The sequence below is a fragment of the Borostomias antarcticus genome (assembly GCF_949987555.1).
Source record: "Borostomias antarcticus genome assembly, chromosome: 18".
NCBI classification, from domain to species: Eukaryota; Metazoa; Chordata; class Actinopteri; order Stomiiformes; family Stomiidae; genus Borostomias; species Borostomias antarcticus.
Genome location: NC_140251.1, coordinates 22,552,660 through 22,574,488, shown reverse-complemented (window position 1 = coordinate 22,574,488; position 21,829 = coordinate 22,552,660). Strand labels below are relative to the sequence as shown.

Genomic DNA, 21,829 nt, shown 5'->3' with positions numbered 1-21,829 from the left:
GTTCACATACAGTAGACTACACAGCCAAGACAGTTTTAAACAATTTTAGAACATATTGTTGAAACTGCCTTCTTAGTTCTAAAATATGTAGTTCTAAAGATTTGACATGATTAATCTTCAAGACTTGTTGTAGAACAGAGACATTCTGGAGATACAAACATTCTAGAACTGCTAAAAACAGTCTGCATCTAACCAGGGGCCAGGCAGATGATCTGACAGCATCTGGACTCATCTCAACTCAGGTGGCTTCAGATCTTTATAATCTTGACTTCCAAGATCCTCTGTGAGGGCAACTGTGAGGTCAGACAAAATCAGAGACGTATCATGTGGCCAAACAGCACAGTCAGTGCTAGATGGTCTTATTGATATAATTGTGCCACACATAAATTGGCGGTTCCCTCAACTTAATATATTTTTCATGCAGTAGGTAGAGAGCTAATGATCATAATAGCCTGCGTAATCAGTAGCAGAACTCAGTGTAAATTGCTTGTTACTGTAGCTTTGTTACTATGGAGGAGCCCTTTAAGCCTAGTTTATACAGTACTTCATGAAACGAGTTTTGGCTCATGACTGCCATGGCTGCTAAGCTAATGCCCATGCATTCCATTCCATGGCACCCAAGAGCCATGAGACCAGTGTGCGAAATACCCCCTGAGACCCCCTGAAAGCCTCAAAAGCAAAATTTGAGGGGGGTCTCAAATCTTGTTAAAAAAAAAAAAAAAAAGTATTTGTCACTTGCAATGGTCACTAAAATGTTTTTAAGCTCATCATGTTCAGTATTCAGAATTCAAAACATTTATTCAAATATGTTCTATTTTTGGCCAGTCCTGTGCACGCGAACACAATTATGCAAATTAGCCATGCGCGTCAAACAGAGTAACGTTCAGTGTTGCCAACTTGCCGACTTTGTGTTGCCTCACAATTCAGTAACTGAATTGTGATGATATAACTGATTGCTGTGCAGATGAGTGTGCGACTGTGCGTGTGTCCTGTGTAGATTCCGGGCTTCGGCCTAAGCATGGTTGTGTAGGCCTAGTTGGTTGTGGTCTTATAGTGAAGCAGGGCCTGTTTGCACGGTTAGGCTAATTTGCTTTGTGTATAACGTGTTCAATGATGATGTATCTGTCGGATTGTATTTGCTGTAGATGGATGGTTTAATATCACATGATCGGTCATACTGTAGGCTATCCCATTTGCAAGTGCACTGATTGCGTGCCAGTCAGTAATTGTGCCCCCCGTTGCAGTTCATTGGCCCACCATAGCACTGAGCCCTGGTGACTGTGTGTGTGTGTGTGTGTGTGTGTGTGTGCAAGCGCGCACGTGTGTGTGTGCTGTCATAGGCTATAGACTGATTGTCTTGGCTTGCATCTATGAAATATAGGCCTACTGCATTATTGAGAAATTTTCGACCGGCATTGCGCAACAAACGGAAGATGGGGACCCCCCCGGGAGATGGCACCCCCCCGGGAGATGGGACCCCACGGGTATTTCACACACTGCATGAGACACTAGCCTTAGCTCGTCTCATGAAGTATGAACTAGGCTTTAGGCCCTGCTGCAGCTGTGGAGAGGTGATTAAACATGACTCTAAATATGGGCTCAGCGATTCCTTTCCTCAGGAAGCAGCGACTCAGAGCAGGCTGATATCGGGAGTTTAAACCCACGTCTGTGTCAGTACCAAAGGGCCTGGAGCTCTCTGTGTGAACAGAGGAGTCCATGGCTGCTTGCCTCATTGAGTGCCAAGGGTGCCGTGAAGGAGGTGGTTGTGGTGTGACTCCTCTGCATCTCAAAACCCACTACAAGCCGTGTAAAGGGCTTGTGTGTGGAGACAGGAGCGTGGTGTCATTGGGGGCATCCCAGGAGCCCTTGAGGTAGCGGTCCAGAGAAGGCCTCGCTGGAACCGTTCAGCAGCCTTCTCCTGGCGCACATACGGCCCCACTGCACACGGATCCGCCTCCGTGGCTGATGCTGGGGGAGCCGGCGTGGGCGCTCCCGGGCACCTGCAGCAGAGGAGAGGGGGGGTGGAGATCCTCCAGAAGGGACACCACAGGACAAGGGACACCAAGGGCAAGCGCACGACCGGCCCGATGTGACGGAGCCCAGGCCAGAGTTGGTGGATCTAACCCGTTCTACTGTATTGTAGTTACCGCCCCCCGGCACCACTGCAGTTCTTCTATCTGAGTTTACTGAGTTCTTAACCTCGGTGATCAAGCCGGATAATTTTTTTTATTTTTTATTTTTTTTCAATTTTATTTGGAAGGGACCATGTGCAATTAATGTGTTAATCATCAGTGACTTTAATCTGCATGGTGATGATGTCACAACAAAGGCCACTGCAGATTTTCTCACGATCACTGACTCATTTAACAGATTTCTGGTCCTACTCATGTAGCACGTCATATATCTCTTATTTTCTCATGGTCCTCACATTACTAATGTCCGACTCCAAGATTTCCATGTTAGTGACCATAAATGTGTGATTTTTTATGTCTGTTTCAACATAGTGTGAGAAGATGTGTTGCCCCATAGTCAGATTTTCAACCAGAACACAGCAGCTCACTTCCATCCATCCATCTTCATCCGCTTATCCGGGGTCGGGTTGCAGAGGCAGCATTTCCAGCAGGGGGCCCCAGACATCCCTTTCCCTGGCAGCATCAACCAGCTCTGCCTGGGGAATCTTTAGCCGCTCCCAGGCCAGTGCGGAGATGTAGTCCTGCCACCTAGTCCTGGGTCTACCCCGCGGCCTCCTCCCAGCTGGACACGCCTAGAACAGCTCCCTCACTGAATGCCCGAACCACCTCAACTGGCTCCTTTCGACGCAAAGGAGCAGTGGCTCTACTCCGAGTCTCTCCCGGATGACTGAACTTCTCACCCGATCTCTCAGGGAGACCCCAGCCGCCCTCCGGAGAAAAACTAATTTCTGGCGCTTGTATCCGTGATCTCGTTCTTTCGGTCATGACGCATGCTTCATGACCATAGGTGAGGGTGGGGACGAAGATAGACCGGTAGATCGAGAGCTTTGCCTTTTGGCTCAGCTCCCTTTTCGTCACAACAGTGCAGTAAAGCGACTGCAGAACCGCACCAGCTGCTCCGATTCTCCGGCCAAGCTCCCTCTCCATGGTTCCCTCACTCGTGAACAAGACCCCCATATACTTGAACTCCTTCACTTGGGGTAAGGACTAATTTCCTACTCGGAGTGGACAGACCATCGGTTTCCTGCTGAGAACTCACTTTGCATCTTTATTCAACTCTGCTGTTTTCTCCAACTGTAATGAGTTAGTAACCTTTGTGCTTCTACTTCATGCCCAGTGCTCTACCTTATTGGACACAGTGAGTCCTCTTAAAGATAGAAAGGTTTCCTCTGTTAAATCTGCTCCTTGGATTAATGAGTAGGAATACTGAGCGCCTATGGACTACAACCAAACTCGAGGTCTGTAGGCTACATCTCAAAGAGCTCATGTCTAGCCTGAATTCTATGATCAGGGATGCTTGGGCCTTCTACTTTGCCAACCAGATCTCACCCATAAGGTTAATTCTGGGGTTCTTTTCGATTGATAGCATTGTCTCTCCTGTCTCTCCCTCTGTCCCCGCCTTCTCCAATACTGACTGCAACAACTTTCTGCATCACTTTGTAGATAAGGTCAGTGGTGTGAGAGCAAACATTTCTTCCTCACCCAGCCCCATCCCCTCTGGTCCCCCCTGCCCCCCTACCCTGGGTTCTTTCTCCCTGGTCACCCTGGAGGATATCTTTAAAACCTTGCGCAGTATCAAGCCCTTACCCTACACTTAATTCTGGAAGCCTTTGACTCAGTAGGCTCCACTATCCTGTCTATGACAAACCTCTCCCTATCATCTGGTTCTTTTCCCTAGCAATTTCAAACACGCCATAATCCAGCCGCTGTTGAAGAAAGAAAATCTTGACCCTTTCCTCCCCACCAATCACAGACCTATCTCCAAGCTACTACTTTCCAAACTCCTGGAGAAAGTCGTATCACAGCAGCTGTTCATGGTTTTAACAACTCACAACCTACATGAACTAGTCCAGTCTGGTTTCTGTAAATTCTACTCTACGGAAACGGCTCTTGTGAAGGTCACTAATGACGTTGTTATGGCTGCAGATGAGGGCAGAAGACTCTGTCTTGGTGCTTCTAGACCTGAGTGTTGCCTTTGCCATAGTTGATCAAAGCGATTGGTATCTCTGGAATGGTTTGCTTCTTATCTGACTGGTAGAACCTTCTCTGTCTCTGTGGGTCTGTTTAACCCCACCATGCTGCGCCTCTGTCAGGTGGTCCTACAGGGTTCAGTCCTGGGGCCACTGCTATTCTCAATGTGCATGCTGCCCCTTGGCCAAATTATTAGCAGTTTTAAGGGTATTTCAGACCATTTTTATGCCACCGACATTCAGTTGTATTGTCCTTTAATCCTGGTGAGTGCAGTGAATTCAACATCCTTAATAAGTGCTTTAATGCTATTAATAGCTGGATGGCGGACAATTTCCTGGAACTAAACACAGACAAGATGGAAGCCCTGATCATTGCCCCTGACCACATCAGCTTTAGCATTAAGCAGTGCCTTGGGCCACTGGCCGTGCATGTCAAACTTCAAGTTAGAAACTTAGGTGTAATCTTCTTTGTCTTTTAATAGTCATGTCAACCCGTTCTTGTTTTTATCAGCTTAGAAACATTGGCAAACTTAGATTTGTTTGTTTCTAGGCCAGAAATGGAAATTATCATTCATGCTTTTATCTCATCCCGCCTCGACTACTGTAACTCCCTCTTTACCTCTTTGAACAAATCTGTCTTGAGCCGTTCACAAGTTATTCATAATGCAGAAGCCCGCCTTTTAACAAGCTCAAATAGGGGATCACACAACCCCAATTTTATTCTCGCTTCATTGGCTACCTATTCAATTCCAAGTTCATTTTAAAATTCTGGTTCTTACTTTCAAAGCCCTTCATCCCCAATCCCCCATCTACATCTTTGACCTCCTCCACCCCAACACCCCTAGTCAAGCGCTTGGATCCGCACAGTTTCAGCTCCTGGTCATCCCTCATGCCCGCTTCAAAACCAAGGGCCATGGTTTCTGCCTGTAGCCCCTACCCTCTAGAATGCCCTCCCCCCACCACTACGTGCACTTGACTCCCTTCCCGCTTTTAAAAAACAGCTCAAGACATTTATATTCAGACAGGCTTTTACTGGACCTGACTGAGTGAAATGCCAGGGAGGAGAAGTGGGTTTTTAGGGAGGATTTAAAAATATCAAGATTCTGTCAGGATCTGATATAAAGGGGCAGGCTATTCCAGAGCGCAGGCAGGCGCCACAAAAGCCCTGTCACTTCTAGACTTTAATCTGGTTTTTCGCACCTCCAGCAGCAGTCGTTCGGCAGACCTTAAGGTTCTAGTTGGAGTGTGGTGATGCAGGAGCTCGGAGAGGTACAGAGTGGCCAGCCCGTTTAGGGCTTTAAAAACCATTAGAAGAAGCTTAAAATCAATATGAAAGCAGACCGGGAGCCAGTGGAGTGGATCAGGACTGGCGTGATGTGGTCACACTTTTTCTTGCCTGTGAGGAGGCGAGCAGCAGCATTCTGTACAAGCTGTAGGCGGCTGAGGGAAGACTGATCCATGCCAACAAACGTTACAGTAGTCAAGTCTAGTAGTGATGAAGGCATGGATCACCCTCTCTAGGGTTGTAGCAGAGAGGTAGGGCCTGGTCTTAGCTAGGAGACACAGTTGAAAAAAGCCTGTTTTTTTACTACAGCACTGATCTGTTTATCAAATATAAAATCACTATAAAGATATATAAACAAACTGACAGCAAGCTACTAAAAACATTGTATGCATCCTGTACTTATGTATGTATATATTCCTTTGGAAAAATGGAACTGACAAAATCCCAGCCCCTTCCATCAGACCTCCATCCAAACTGGGGGAAAACAAATGACCCTCGCTACTAGGCAGGTAGGTACTGTAGGTTGACAGACAGGTAAGCCATCCAATCATTGTTGTCTCCAGTCAAGTTGGCAACTCAAAAATAGTTGAACACACTTATTTTTGTATCAGAGCACTTTACAGTATTTATTGACTGCTCTCGGGATGTAATGAGAATTGCAAAAATATATAACAAAGAGTGTTTCTGAGCCAGAGCGCATACTGCACCGTTAACTGAGCAGGCTCCACATGTGGGTACCGCTGGCGATGAGAGAGAACGAGACAGACATCTGCTTCTGAAATCACAGAGCTGCGTCTTTTCTCCCAGCTAGTAAACAACTTGATGAGATCAATGGGGAAGAGTGTTAATCTGAGGAATGACAGGCCTGTGCTGTAGCCCATATTGCCACACTTCCTTCTCCAAGAGGACAAGTTGGTTTATAGATTCCATCCTGCTATCCATAATGCAACGCTAAATGACGACTGGAGATGCTACTGGAGAAACTTTACAGTAGGACCATCAGTGTGTGTGTGTGTGTGTGTTTTGAGGTGTGTGTGTGTGTGTGTGTGTGCATGCGTGTGTGTGTGTGTGTGCATGTGTGTTATGAGCTCTGTGTGTGTGTTATGAGCTGTGTGTGTGTGTGTGTGTGTGTGTGTGTGTGTGTGTCAGCTGTGTGTGGGTATGCAAGTTGTAGGAATCCATACAGTACTTACATCAATGGGAAAGGCGAAAATAAATTGTTGAAAAACAACAACGACCCTTTTGGACAAAGTACCTGAGTTCCATTTATCTTGAGGACTGTGAAAAGACGTGTCTGCAGTCCTCTACCAAGGATATTTCATGGGTCGTACAGGCAAGTCATTCTGTGAAGATTAATACTAGACTGTGGATCGTTTAAGACTTTGACATCCAGAAAAAAAATATCAGCTATCAATCCACTGAGTTTGACAGTTTAGGCATAGCAAGACCTAAGGGGTTTCTGTTTGTGTGTGTGTGTGTGTGTGTGTGTGCGTGCGTGTGTACATGAGGCGGGGGCGGGAAATGTAATTCAAGAGCGATAGTGGGAACTGCTTTCTAAATCTTACCAGACGCGTTGCATAATTCCAGATATTCATTGATTGTTTTTTCGGAGCCCAGGTTATATTCCCTGTAATCATAATATTAGCATATTACATTTACACTGGATTGAGATGGGATTGGTGCATCCATTTTTGAAGCAGGGTGACAGGAAAGTCAATAGCTTTACCCACAGCTGATTTGCTGGTTTGTGAGCTAAGCAGACACAACATACTGGCACTGAATAATAAATGAGCTACTGTATAAGGTGGCGAACAGCACAGACTGAACTCCCTCAGCACAAACAACTCTATAGAACATCCTTGTGAGTCATGGAACGAGACGTTTGTGGTGGAAGAAAACATCTCCTGAGGCGTAGAGCCTTCTAGAACACGTCCGCATGCACCTGATCAGACATTGAACACAGCCAGTCCTCTGGAGGGGGCCAGCCTTCCTGCATCCTCCGCCATGCTCTGAGAACAACAGGAGGAGGGATGTTCCTACAGAAATATGGATTCCCTCTTGCACAAAAAACTGTTGTTCCAACTCTAGCCTTGGTTAGCTCAGTCTCCTGTCTTCAATCACTGTGAATGAACATCTGCACTCTGGAAATTGGGCAGGGCATCCCTGATTTAGTTAGAGTATTCAGTATTTCTTTGCTGTTGTTTAAAAGATGAACCAATTGAACACCTAATACTTGCCTCCTGACTTACATCCTCTATACATACTGTATAAACCATTTCTCTCTGAAAGCACTTGAAGGTATGACAAATATATGCAGACTGTAAGCCAGGCCCACACACAGAAAGACACCAATACATGCTTGAGCATATGCCCACAAAACGGCATATTCATTTTCTGCTGCATTTGTTTTTGGTCCCAGAACTGTTCTGCGGATTTGTTTAAAACTGGTTTATTGATAACTGGCCTACACAACATGTCAGTGTGGTTGTGCCAGTAACTATGTTTAGCACCATCTCGTAAGAGAGTGCAGTAGGACTCAGAGCTGCAATTATTGCTACGTTCAGAGCTTCCTTGTCTGTTGTGGTGTGTGTTGGTGGCCTACCCTAGTCCTTTTACAGTGTGTTCCTAGGTTGTGGTGTGTGTTGGTGGCCTACCCTAGTCCTTTTACAGTGTGTTCCTAGGTTGTGGTGTGTGTTGGTGGCCTACCCTGGTCCTTTTACAGTGTGTTCCTAGGTTGTGGTGTGTGTTGGTCTACCCTGGTCCTTTTATAGTGTGTTTCCAGGTTGTGGTGTGTGTTGGTGGCCTACCCTGGTCCTTTTATAGTGTGTTTCCAGGTTGTGGTGTGTGTTGGTCTACCCTAGCCCTCTCAGAGGTGCTCAGTCTTCGGTCGGTCTGCCTCCTCTCTCTCCTGGAGCACAGCGTATGTTGGCTCAGTATGCTACAGTTTCACTACCTTTCCAGTTCTCCAAATAACACAGAAACAAATTAATGAGCTATCACCATCTAGCCAAACAGCCATGGATGTTTTTTTTTGTTGTTTTTTTTTTAAAATTCTAGTAAGATATCTTTTAATAAGTCCCCTCTGAAGTGTTTTGCAGTCCGTAGTCTATAATTAACTTAGCAATAGGCAGTTACGATCCAAAGCAGTCTCAGATTTAAATGAATTGATTAGTCATGCATAGCTTGTATCTCGCAATTACACTATAGACCTTGGAGATGATGTTGAGGGAAACAATATCAAAGCCCAGGCCACATGCCTACAGCAACAGAGTATCATCTGCTGCATATAGGCTACAGTATATGGATTTTGTAAAACATGCTTTGACTGGTATTTCAGTACAGGTAGAAAGATTACTTCTGAAAAATGAACAAGCTTCATAATTTCAGACCATGCAGACATTGTTCCTCACCAGTATTATAATGAAGAGACTATGACAGCAGCAGATCTTCCTGAGCTGTAATAATGAGATTTGCTCCAAATATAGCAGAGAGCAAAACAAAGCCTTCAATCACAGCTCCCCATCTATATCCTCAACTCATCCCTACTCCCATCTATATCCTCAACTCATCCCTACTCCCATCTATATCCTCAACTCATCCCTACTCCCATCTATATCCTCAACTCATCTCTACTTCCATCTATATCCTCAACTCATCTCTACTCCCATCCAGTGGCGATTTTAACATGGCATTTCTGGAGGGGCAGTTTTATATTATGTCACCATCACAAGAACTGAAGGTAGCCAATTAGTCTACGGTAGGTACATCAGAGCAGAGGCTACAACACACAAAGATAACGACACATTAACACACGCAGAGTAGGCTAATTAGACCCATAAGAGAGCGCATGCCCGGTCCAGGGTTCTGAAAGTGACAGGTGTGCACCCATCAGACCTGGGCACTACGCATAACCTATTATATATTTATATATTATTATATTATATATATATTAGTACTCCACTTACTGTATATCACTCCTAAATAGTCTACTAGAGTGAAGGCGCACTGTCCACATTAGTCCCCCTCACACATCGTCTCAAAAATGCACCGAAAAATGCCTGGGTTCAGTGAGTTCGCTGACTCGTCGTGACCACGCAAACCCATTTCACACTTCCCACACAGTTTAATAAAAGTGCACTTTACCGATTCTCCTCGGTCTGTTTGTTGTGCTCCGCGATGGAACGGCGAAACGCATCATTTAGTTGTGCCTGGACGTTGAGCTGCCCCAGTAAACCCAGCTTCATGGCACAGTTCAGATGGGACGCAGAGCTTTCATGCTTCGCTGTTCTTTCTGACAGATGTCTTTGAATCCAGACGATGCCCAAACAGTCTCCACCAAAAAGAATACAAGGGAAACAGAACAGCGCACTTTTCGAGGTGCTAGCAGTTAGCCACTTCTTTTTCTCAAACCATTCCTGTTTGAAGGTACGGGTTACCTTATCTGCAGCCTGAAGCAGCACCAATTCTTCTGGTCGTATGGCCCTAAACGTTTTATTTCCAGTTTCTCTTCAAGTTTCAATGTACTAAACCGCACATTCAACAAATAATCTACACTATTCATTGTTGCACCTCAAAACACTTTTAATCTCTACAAAACTTTAGCTAGCAGCATTGGCTAACGTAGATCGACATCGACAATGACCCAGTAGTTCAACTTTGATCAACGTTGTTTTATTATTCCCTGGCTAAACCTGTTGCCAGGTAGATTTCGTAGGGGAAGAGACTTTTCTGCCCCTCCACCCAATAACATCTGCGTGATATTTTTTCACATTACTCCCGACCACGCTCACATTGTCGCTATAGCAACAGTAGGGGAGAACGCTTCGGTGCCCCTCTGCCGAGTCAGAGCAGTCTGTGACACACTCATACAAAGGGAATTACTGCAAAACAGCACTATACATAGTGTCAGTCAGGTTTATTATATTTATACATGCTATTTTCACCACTGAATCACTATTTTGTATTAATTATAAATTAGATTTTTCCGAAACACAGTTGTAGGCTAAGATGCATCTTGCACAACAGCGCCACCTGGTGGGGCACTGCCCCACCTGCCCCTAATGTAAAATCGCCACTGCTCCCATCTATATCCTCAACTCATCTCTACTCCCATCTATATCCTCAACTCATCACTACTCCCATCTATATCCTCAACTCATCACTACTCCATCTATATCCTCAACTCATCTATACTCCCATCTATATCCTCAACTCATCACTACTCCATCTATATCCTCAACTCATCTCTACTCCCATCTATATCCTCAACTCATCCCTACTCCCATCTATATCCTCAACTCATCACTACTCCCATCTATATCCTAAACTCATTTCTACTCCTATCTATATCCTCAACTGAACTCCCACTTACATAATCAATTCAGCTCAACACCCATCTACATAATCAGCTCAGCTCAACACCCATCTACATAATCAGCTCAGCTCAACACCCATCTACATAGTCAACTCAATTCCTATCTACATCCTCAACTCAACTGCCATCTTCATCCTCAACTCAACTGCCATCTACATCCTCAACTCCCTGTCTACAAGCTCAGCACAACTTATTGGTCCAACACACCACACCCAGCTATGGCGTGATCAGTGTCTAGGCAGCGGGGCCGCCGCTGGTGCTGCTAGCGGTCCTCTGTTGGTGAGTTGGTGGCTTGCCACTCACATAACACGCCACCAAAGAACCGACAGGACCACTAGCCAGCGCCAGCGGCTGTACAGATGTGGGAACATAAGAATGTAACTTGACCCGCGGTATTCTAACAGGCGCTTTACGGCATTCCGCACCACCGCTCGCACGCCCATAGGGGCACAGTAATACCACTCATTGACCCATTGCTGTAGCTCATCTCGCACATTAGATGAGCCTACCGTTCTCAAACTCCTTGTTCTCTGTCTGGTTGTAATTTAATTATTACGAACAAAGCCTATCTATTTATAGTTTATATCTCTGTAACTGTCGCCGGGTCTATATCTGTTAACTGTCGGGACAAGTAGAAGTTTAATACATTAGGCTAACTGAGTGTTCTCATATGGAACATGGCATCAGGACGAGTAAGATGGCTAACGGAGATGACCAGAGATGTGTTTGAAATGGTTCACTCACTCCCTATTCCCTATTACCATGGATGTATTGAGTGCGACTCATAGTGAACTACATGGGGAATGATTTAACAGTTTTGGGACACTACATGGAATGTAACTGCGTAAGATATTCATGACTCAAACAAGCAGACGCGCCGATCACTGATGGCAGCATGTTGAAATATCAGGTAGTATTCAGGTTCCATGTTTAGTTGAATGATAAATCCCATATAAATGGTTGGAATTCTAATGATGTGCAAGTGTGATTTTGTCAACTTTAGTGCTGTCTGCTAATAGCAGGCTGTGAAGCTGCACGATAAGACCGTGATAGCAAGTTAGCTCATGACAGCAGCTTCCATAATATTAACTGTAGCTGTCGGTGGCTAAAAAGCAGATAGCTAACTTTACAACGATGATTCCTGTAGCTATTTTGATTTTGATGCTATTAGTTCAACTTCTGTTTCTCGGGCAGGAACGGAGACGAACTCGCATTAGCAGCAAAGCAGCTAGAGGAATGATCTTAACATTAGCTAACTGCTTTAGCTACTGATAGCTACCGTCTTCTTCACTTCTCCTTCGGTAAAACATGACACCGTTGTGTTGTGGTATTGTGGAGGGCTTAGGCAGTAGCAGGAAGAGAAACCACTTTTGCCCCATATAAGTAAAATAATGGTCTCATAAGCATTTTTCGATTGTAATATTGTGTTCACTTGTTTTAGTTTGCAAACATATGCAATTTTCTTAGCATATCTACTGGCTACATGATAACATAGCTTTCAAGTTTCGTGCGAGCAAGTCGTGCCTGCAAGCCAGGGAGAAATGACAGGAGACCGTGGCGGCACAAAAGTCGCATCCTGTAGAGGGACAGACGTCGCATTGTGATGGCTTAGAACCAGAGGGGTGCGCGAGTGACATTTGGGCAGAATGAACAGGTGAAATGAAAGCTCTTGAAGAGATCTTTCTAATGCTATTGGTCAGCTTTGTATGTAGTTTTAATGTGAAAGATACATCTTGAATGCAGTCAAGACAAATTATTTTGCCTCTTAACTTTTGTCAAACCCCCTGGTTCCAGTCAATTGGATTATAGGCTAAAGGCTACTTTCGTTTACAATGACGTTACCTTATGAACACAAATAGCTTAACCTATAGGCCTACATAAAAACAATAGCCTAAAACCATGTTTATTTACAATGTATTTTCTTTCATTGATAGCATGCCAATAGTTAGGGTGAGGAAAACGACGCGCGGTCTCTTTAGCCCTGAGACCATCAGGCAGGCAGCTCAGGAGTTCGTTGAAGGCTATATATATTTTTATGATATTATGTCTAATAATACATTCGTTGAAAGTAAAGAGAATAACATGCCAAAAAAATCAGACACACTTTGCAGCAGTGCGACTTTTGCCCGTCTCCTATGAGACTTTTGTCCCGCTCGGCAGGGACAAAAGTCGCATATTGCGCTCCGTTCTCGCCCTTTTTATGTTAAACTCTTATATCCTAGCACGAACATTACAGTTGATAATAGTGAAGGACATGTGCAAGTTGTTTGTCATAAAATGTGGAATCTCTATCTCTATTAATTTCGGAGTAAATGGAATCAAACCAAAAAGTGCGACTTTTGACCCGGTTCTCCCCTACACACCAGTTAGCTAGCAACTACGTGGACACAGGCTGATCTACTATACGGAACTGGACCGAGGAGTGTTCTCATATGGAACTAGGCTAACACAGTTGTTTCAAGACCAGTAGTAACGTTTGTGGTTTCATTTTTGTCCTTCTCTTGGCTATTCTTGTTGGGGTGAATTGACCAGCTGTTTAAATCGCCGGACGAGATTCCCGCTTCTATGACTGGATCTACAGCAAACAAGCATAACAGTGCGTCAGGAAGGCCGACGACTTGCTACATTAAGGCCGTTTCAGACGAGGAGCGATATCCGCGCATTGTAATTCATTTTCAATGAGAGAGGCGAGCGGACAATATGGGAGCCGCGGACAATCTGGGGCGGAGCGGCAAGCGGGCGCGACCCCGTGAAATTGTCGCGCGCGTGCTCGTTTCGTGCACACGCCCGCCCGCGACAAGAGCTGAATTGTAGTCAGCTTTCCCCGCTGCGCGCAGGACGCGTGCGTCCCCCGCTGATCCGAGCGAGAACGCAGGCGGAATATTGCTCCCCGTCTGAAACGGCCTTGATCCTGGAATCCCAAGGTCTTTCATATTGAAATTCTCTTGATGGCCGGTCATGGCAAAGCACCCGCTAACGCAGGCTACCCCCCTCCCCACGATCCAGGGCTAGGAAACCGGTTCATCCAGTTTATTTGAATATAAAAGAATTTGGGGGGGGGGGTTACAATAGTCTAGTCCAGGTTCGCTGGCGAGTGACGAGCTAGTTAGATGGATGCATGTGTGGATATTGTAGGCCGATTCTGTAAAACCTAAAGAATAAAAGTAGGCTATGTTCAACATTCATTGGAGTGGTGCAGTTGGATAGGCTAGTCTAATCTAAATAAATCGAGGAGCTGTATTTTCAGTGTTTGCTGGTAGTGAATGCCACAGACAGACAGGGAGGAAATCTATTGGTTTCATTGTTTCATTGTTTGTGCTCTGTATGCACAAGATAGTTAATGTTCGGATATAATTGGCAGTAGGGCGGGAAAAAACCCTATCAAAGGCCAAGATTAGAAGGGATTTGAAGATGTAATTGGTCATTTTAAATGGGCCTACTTTATCTTTTGATGCCTATTTGAACGGACTGCATCGATCAATGCAATGACTCTCCATGTTTTTCAGTTTTACCCTTTTCATCAATAAAACATCATTTTAACAACCATGTCTCATTGATTTGGAAGGCATTTAGAGCTGCCGGTCTATTAGCCTACATTCGGACTCAGAGGATGACATAACTGTTTATTGAGAAACAATTGCAGGCTGGGCAATATAAAGAAATACCACAATGCATGTAGTCTAGATATATTACATTATGGTTAGGCTATAGCCTACACTTTATGGTAGACTGCCCTCTCGCTCGCTAAGCAGGCTACATTGTGGCTGTTTTGTAAATCGCAGAAGCCTATAGCCTAGGCTACACATTAAAAAAATGTTTTTTTTATATAGGCCTAGAAGGAATCAGAATATGTGGACATTTTATTTTAGCCTATTTTAATACAATTCAAATTCTGCTTAGAGGGAATTATTTTCAACGGACATTATGACCTGAGCATAATTAATAATTATCTAAGTTAATATAGGCCTATGAGAACGCAACGCTTTTAACGATAGGCTAGGCCTATGCGTCTTGTGATTGTACTGTAGCCTAGGCTACAACTCAAGGCTTATTAGGCCCTATTGAATTCCTTTTATAGCCTACTAGGCTACTCATTATTATCGAATTATCTAGTTGACATATGAATAAAACAATAAGCCGTTTTAATGGCTATGGGCTACTAGTTGTAGCTATACACGAGTTGATGCGCTCTGCTCTTACGCACGGTTGAGGCGGCAGCTCAAATACACTTCGCACATATCCTCTGCTATAGCCTCTCACAGACAGCTAAGGTGCACTTCATGCATTGGTAAACAGTTCTGTTCTTGCTGCAGCTTGTCTTCACCATGCAGGTATTTTGGTGGGGGTATTCTTCTGTGGACACTGCGAGGGGCGCCGCCGGTAACTGTTTGGACGCCAGAGCGCGAAGCTCTTCAGCCAACTGGAGATGTCGCGTCTGGGGAGGCTCTGCGTCTCTCCACCAGTCCCCAGCGAGTCCAAGCTCCCCCAATGAATAATACTTATTTATAATAGCCTACGTAGCGCGAAACTGTGCATATAATAGGCTGTAGCCAGCGCGAAACTGCGCATTCCCTATAGCCGTTCATGGAACGGCTGGCGGCCGGTATAAATAAATAAAAACATACACGATATTTTCTTATTTGAATGATCTTGAATATATATATATATTCAAGATCATTCAAATAACAAAATATTGTGTATATTGTGCATGTGAACGCACTCACTGTCAAACCTGCCGCTATCTATGCACAAGATAGTTAATGTCCGGATATGATTGGCAATGAGTGATCTTTACTCATGGCGACTATGTCAATTTTGTATGGACAAGTCGAGATCCACAAGTCGATCAAGCTTATTTTTTCTTTGTATCGTGCTGAAGCCATATAGCCTACTGCACTCAGACTTGGCTACATTAGCTGGTGCCCCGTCTTCAAATTTATTTCCGGGGTTTACGAGTAGCCTACCAGTTGAATGCGTTCCAGAAACAAAACGCAAAACCCCCACGTTCACCACATCTTTACTAACAAATATATTTACAATACTGTTATTTTGCGCATTTGACCTAACAGCCACCACGTCTTGACCCGACGTCAGTTACTGAGATAGATAGGCTACTGTAGGCCTGGATATAGGTGTTCTTAATAATGAAATTACATCCAGATGGAGAAAACATGTGTTTGAGAACAAGGTAATAATAACAATTAAACGTTATTTGTATAGCACCTTTCATACAGATAAATTCAGCTCAAAGTGCTTTACAACAGAGCATTTAAATTAAAGAATGTGAAACTTAATGATGCTTCATTCGTAGACTATAGGAGAAAAACACTGAGCCCAGCCTGCTAAATCTACTCAAAGACGCCACCTGGCGGTGGTGCATCACTTAAACGAAATAACACCCGTCTGAAATCCCACGAGATTTCCAACGGGATTTCCCTGCCAAATACCGCGAAGGTGAAATGCTGCAGCATGTGACATTTCTAACTTCGCACATCTGTATGTATACATGTACATCTTGCTAGCGACCGTTAGCAGGCTTGGTAGTTGAGCTTGTAATGTTACATTGGATGCAATGTTAGCTAGCCAACAATCATGCTAGCTAACGTAAGCTAGTGCACCTCACAACTTCCCAGAGAAATGGAACGCAGCATAACTACTAGTTAGTCTGACTCTTAGAAGTAAGCAGGTCTAAGGTTAGCTAGCCAGCTCGTCTACTCTTGCTAGCTAACATTAGCCAGCGCAAGCTAGCTAACGATAGCATAGCGCTAACGTTAGCGCGCTAATGTTAGCATAGTGCTAACTAGCTACTAGGCTAGCTAGCTAGCTAGTATCAGTGTAAATCGGTATTTTTCATTCATAACGCATGCTGCAAGCTATAGCTAACAACTAAACAAGATTATGATCAGACACACCATCAGGCAGGAGTGGAGCTAGAACCATTTTTTTACCCATCATGCTGAGTGCAGACTGGGTTCTTGTAGGGATGGTTATCAGTGATGACTGCCAGGTAGGGAGATTAGTGATGGGAGTCAGGTAGGGAGATTAGTGATGGGAGTCAGGTGTAAAACAGGAACCTGCCCTGCTCGCTGCTGCTGTCGGAGTTGGGCACACAATTCCCCGGCATGCTGAAGTCCCGGAAGCATCAGAGCCCGGGGAGACTGAGTGTAGGCTAGTACTGGGAAGAGCCCACTGTGGAGGGCAGACGCACCGAGCAGCGCACAGGGGCAGACAAGGGTGGAGGCGAGGGAGCAGGGAGTGCCGTAACGCCAAAACAAAAAACATTCATTGTATTTTATCAGATGGGGGGGAAGGGGGACGGCGGCGTGATATCAACCTTATATATGGGCCATCGGCCACCCTGCTTGCTCTCAAAATCGGCATGTAGACCTAAAACCCATAATCGGTCGACCTCTAATCCATTTTGTTGCAGTTGTCATCGGGATGGCCTTCTGAGGAGAATACCTTGATCATGAAGTTTACACTGCCTAAAATGTGCATTTTAATATTCTGTGTCAAAATAAAATCTAGTACAGGTGTTTGCAGAATAACATTTCTACACTGTCACTCTACATTCCAAGAGTAGCGTACACACGTACGTGCACACACGCACATGCATGCGCGCACGCACACACACACACACACACACACACACACCTAGGATTAAGCCTACAGTAGACTGAACTGTAACAGTATGAAATGTGACAGAACCCTTCTGAACCAGAACAATCAACTGAACAGAAGCCCAAGGATGAAAGGATGCCTGGAAACAAGTGCTCAGAGGTAGATTGGACCAGATTAGTATTAGATTAGATTACTGCTGCTCCTGCTATAATCTCATATAATAATCTCTTTCCAATCATAATATAGGAACCTTTCCAGAGGTTACTTCACCATAGCCAATAACTAGTCAGCTCAATCTCTGAGTACATAGGCACAATGTTGGTTTTCTGATAATCATTGTTTCCTAGACTGTGTTTCAATCCCTTTGTTAGGTGACCGTGAGCCAAGAGTGACTTGCAGGTTGCATTTAATAAGATGAATCCCAAATCGCGCACTTAAGCGAAAGTGCAGAGCACTCACAGCCTTGTGGCCTTACATGAGTCCACAAGGGCTCAGGGTAGTCCCAAAACGTAATTGCAAGGTCCACAAGTGCACCACTGCCACCACTTTAAACGCACTTACCGAAAGTCCACAATTTCGCGGACTTAGGAGCAGAAAATGCCCACAGTCCACCGCCTCTCATGTGACACAGTGCTTGAGTGCATCCGAGTCATGATCCGAGTGCATCACACATAAATTATGACATTTGCCAATAACACAACATTGATCTTAAATCCACATGCTGCAAACATATCCCACCCAACATACATTTTAAATTATGATTAAATTAAAACAGACGTCAGTCGGTCAATTTGCAGAGCCGAGCGGAGAGCTGAGGAGCGCGAGGAGCAGAGCAGCCTCTGCGTCGGAGGGACGCAGCAGCCAATGAAAACGAAGTGGGAGGGGCATTGAGCTAAACTGGCTTGGGAAACGTTGGCACGCCGCTGGAAGTGCTGTCCCATTTAATTCACGGCCCTGCACCCTCTGGCCCTTCCAGCTGACGTCAATTAAGTGCTCAGGCCGCAAGTGCGAGGGGCCGCAAGGGTGGTTTGCGCACTCAGATTGGGATTCAGCTATAGAGTTAGAATAACTGGTTCGGGAGGAGGAAGACAATACCACAACAATGTCTCCAATCTATTGAGAATCACCTGGCCATGCCTCGCCAATCAACTCAACCAGACACACCTGTTACCACCGTGCCTACAAGGTAGTTTCCTGCCTATTAAAAGTGCTCAGTTCGATTTCTTTCGGCCACTAGATGGGGCAGTGGTGCAGCATATCAGATATAAATAAGTGGGCGTTTTCACTCCATACAGGGGGTGGGGCTCAGCGCCAGGCCGGCTTCGCTCATAATAAAAATAAATTCTGCATTTGCTCCACAGGCACTACACTGTTGGCTATATTTTCTATACAGATAGTTATGTCTCCCCTGGACCTATTTATTGTATATATAGGTATTTTTTGGGGGGGGGTTTTGTTTGTTTTTTTACAAAAAGTGCAGTAAATCGAACAGAGCACCTTTAATAATAATTAAACATATTATTTGTAATACAGTTTCATTTGAAACAGATCTTCAAAGTGCTACAGAGAAAATGAAGCATAAACACGGAGAAGTCAAAAAGTTAATTAAAAATCAGAAAAGAAATGAGTCAGAAATGTATCATTATCCACAATACATATAAAGCCACCTAGCCACCCTGTCCCCCTCCCCATCTCTTCCACTGCTCTCCAGCTCCTCTATCTGCTCTCCAGGGACCATGCAGGGCTCTGAGCTGCTCTATCTGCTCTCCAGGGACCATGCAGGGCTCTGAGCTGCTCTATCTGCTCTCCAGGTACCATGCAGGGCTCTGAGCTGCTCTATCTGCTCTCCAGGGACCATGCAGGGCTCTGAGCTGCTCTATCTGCTCTCCAGGGACCATGCAGGGCTCTGAGCTGCTCTATCTGCTCTCCAGGGACCATGCAGGGCTCTGAGCTGCTCTATCTGCTATCCAGGGACCATGCAGGGCTCTGAGCTGCTCTATCTGCTCTCCAGGGACCATGCAGGGCTCTGAGCTGCTCTATCTGCTATCCAGGGACCATGCAGGGCTCTGAGCTGCTCTATCTGCTATCCAGGGACCATGCAGGGCTCTGAGCTGCTCTATCTGCTCTCCAGGGACCATGCAGGGCTCTGAGCTGCTCTATCTGATATCAGGTACCATGCAGGGCTCTGAGCTGCTCTATCTGATATCAGGTACCATGCAGGGCTCTTCTGAGCTCCTTGAAGCCCAGCAGACAACCCGAAGGACAGAACAGAATACACCCAGAGTATCATGCCTGGATACACAACCTCAGCTCCATACATTCATTCATTCATTCATTCATTCTTTCTGTACAGTAATTCATTCTGTCATTCACTTATGTGAATATACTATTCAATCTGTTCATCATTATTGTCAATCATTCAGCTGTTCATCATTCCAGTTAAATTCCTTAAATATTTCCAGTTGTTGGTGTTGTTATTTGAGCTCATGAAATGCATAATGAATAGTCTTATGGGATAGTTACAGCATCTACGATTGTCCAAGTGAATATGAAATAAAAATACTGACTCACTGACAAGACTACTCACCCTTTCTGCTGACTGCGCTGTCCCAAAGAAGATGGGTATGAAAGCGAGCCAGATGATGCAGGTGGTGTACATAGTAAATCCGATGGGCTTGGCCTCGTTGAAGGTCTCTGGCACGCCACGCGTCTTGATGGCGTAAACAGTGCATGTGACCATCAAGAGGATGGAGTAGCCCAGCGAGCAGATGAGCGACAGGTCCGAGATGTCGCACTTCAGCACGCCGCGCGCGTTCTCCGGGTCCAGCGTGCGCTGCTCGCCGTAGTCCACCACCGTGTGCGGTGGGTCGGCGGCAAACCACACGAACACACCCAGCAGCTGCACGGAGATGAGCGAGGAGGTGATGACAAGCTGGGACGCCGGCGAGATGAAGCGAGGCGCCGTCACCGCCTTCTTGCCCTGCTCGAAGATACGGTGGATGCGGTTGGTCTTGGTCAGCAGTGCCGCGTAGCTGAAGCACATGCCCAAGCCCAGGAAGACGCGCCGGCACGAGCAGACCGCCACATCCGGCGCCGCCATCATGGGGAACGTGATGGCGTAGCACAGGAAAATACCCGTCAGCAGAACGTAGCTCATCTCGCGGCCTGAGGCGCGGACAATGGGCGTGTCGTGGTAGCGTACGAACGTCACGATGACGAAGGTGGTGGCGATGATGCCCAGGATGGAGATGAAGACGGGCACCACCGCCCAGGGCGAGTGCCACTCCAGCTTGATGATGGGGATGGGCTGGCAGGTGGTGCGGTTGGCGTTGGGCTGCTGCTCGTAGGGGCACAGCTCGCAGAGGAACTCGCTGGCCTGGAAGTGGTAGCCCTCACAGCGCTCGCAGTGCCAGCAGCAGGCCACGCCCTTCACCACCTTCTTCCGCTCGCCCGGCCGGCAGGGCAGACTGCACACGGAGGCGGGCACCGAGGAGTCTCCGCTCGTCCACTGCATGGCATCCAGCTGGAGGTGGGGGGGGGGGGGGGATGGGCAGGGGGTTAGGTGGCAAACTGGTGAGATGCATCTGTGTTTTGGTGCCCACATCTAGGCAGACCTCGAATTGTGCTACGAGCAAATAGTCATATTTTGTTGTCGAAGTCCATGAAGCCCTTTTCTTCTGCTTAGTGATTTCAGGTGTACCAACTCTCACAGAAGCATATCTTCTTGAAAATGTTTCTGATTTCAATGTATGAGACATCACTGAGCTTTCATAATTAATAAAAACTGAAAAATTACCTTGCCCTACTTGGGGACCAAATTACCAGTGGCTGTCACATCACCATCATCACTAACATCATCATCGATACTACATAGTCAGCACCATCAGGTCAGTGCGTCAGTCATCCTTACGTTTAGATACAGCTGATCCGTCCAGTGACCTATGACCTTGTACTCTGTGGTTGACCTGTTGTTGATCTGGTACTGGAAAATGTCGTAACGTCCAGGGGCGTCGCCGTTCTCATTGAATATGACCGGGGTGCCAGCACTTCCTGAAAGACAGGAAACAGTATCAACACCATCAAAAATGTATCTTGGATTGCTGTTTTGGCAGTGTCAAGTATGAATATGACAACTTCCCCCTCTACTTCACTACAAGGGCATGGACTTCAAATTTTACACAAATCAACAGAGTAAATAGTTAGTAACATGTTTTTCGACCAAAAGGAGGTTGTTTCTTCACATACCAGCTTCCCTCTCAGTTTGCCTGACACGTTATAAATGTTATTTGTCAGTGAATTTGACACATTGACTGCCAAAAAATTGTTTTGCTGTCACATGGACTAAAACCCTATATGTCAAAGTCACCAATCTTCACAAGCTGCAGGA

General features: G+C 45.7%; 1 protein-coding gene across 1 annotated transcript in view; it reads right to left on the bottom strand.

The window, feature by feature from the left end:
• LOC311320970 (metabotropic glutamate receptor 8-like) overlaps positions 1-21,829 on the bottom strand; it is a gene marked incomplete at both ends in the record, with an annotated part of 311,989 nt that overhangs the window by 27,138 nt on the left and 263,022 nt on the right. The window contains 2 exons of the mRNA XM_084452837.1: positions 20,030-20,965; positions 21,353-21,492. Coding sequence (XP_084308963.1) covers positions 20,030-20,965; positions 21,353-21,492 — 1,076 coding nt within the window. The remainder of the gene's footprint in view (positions 1-20,029; positions 20,966-21,352; positions 21,493-21,829) is intronic.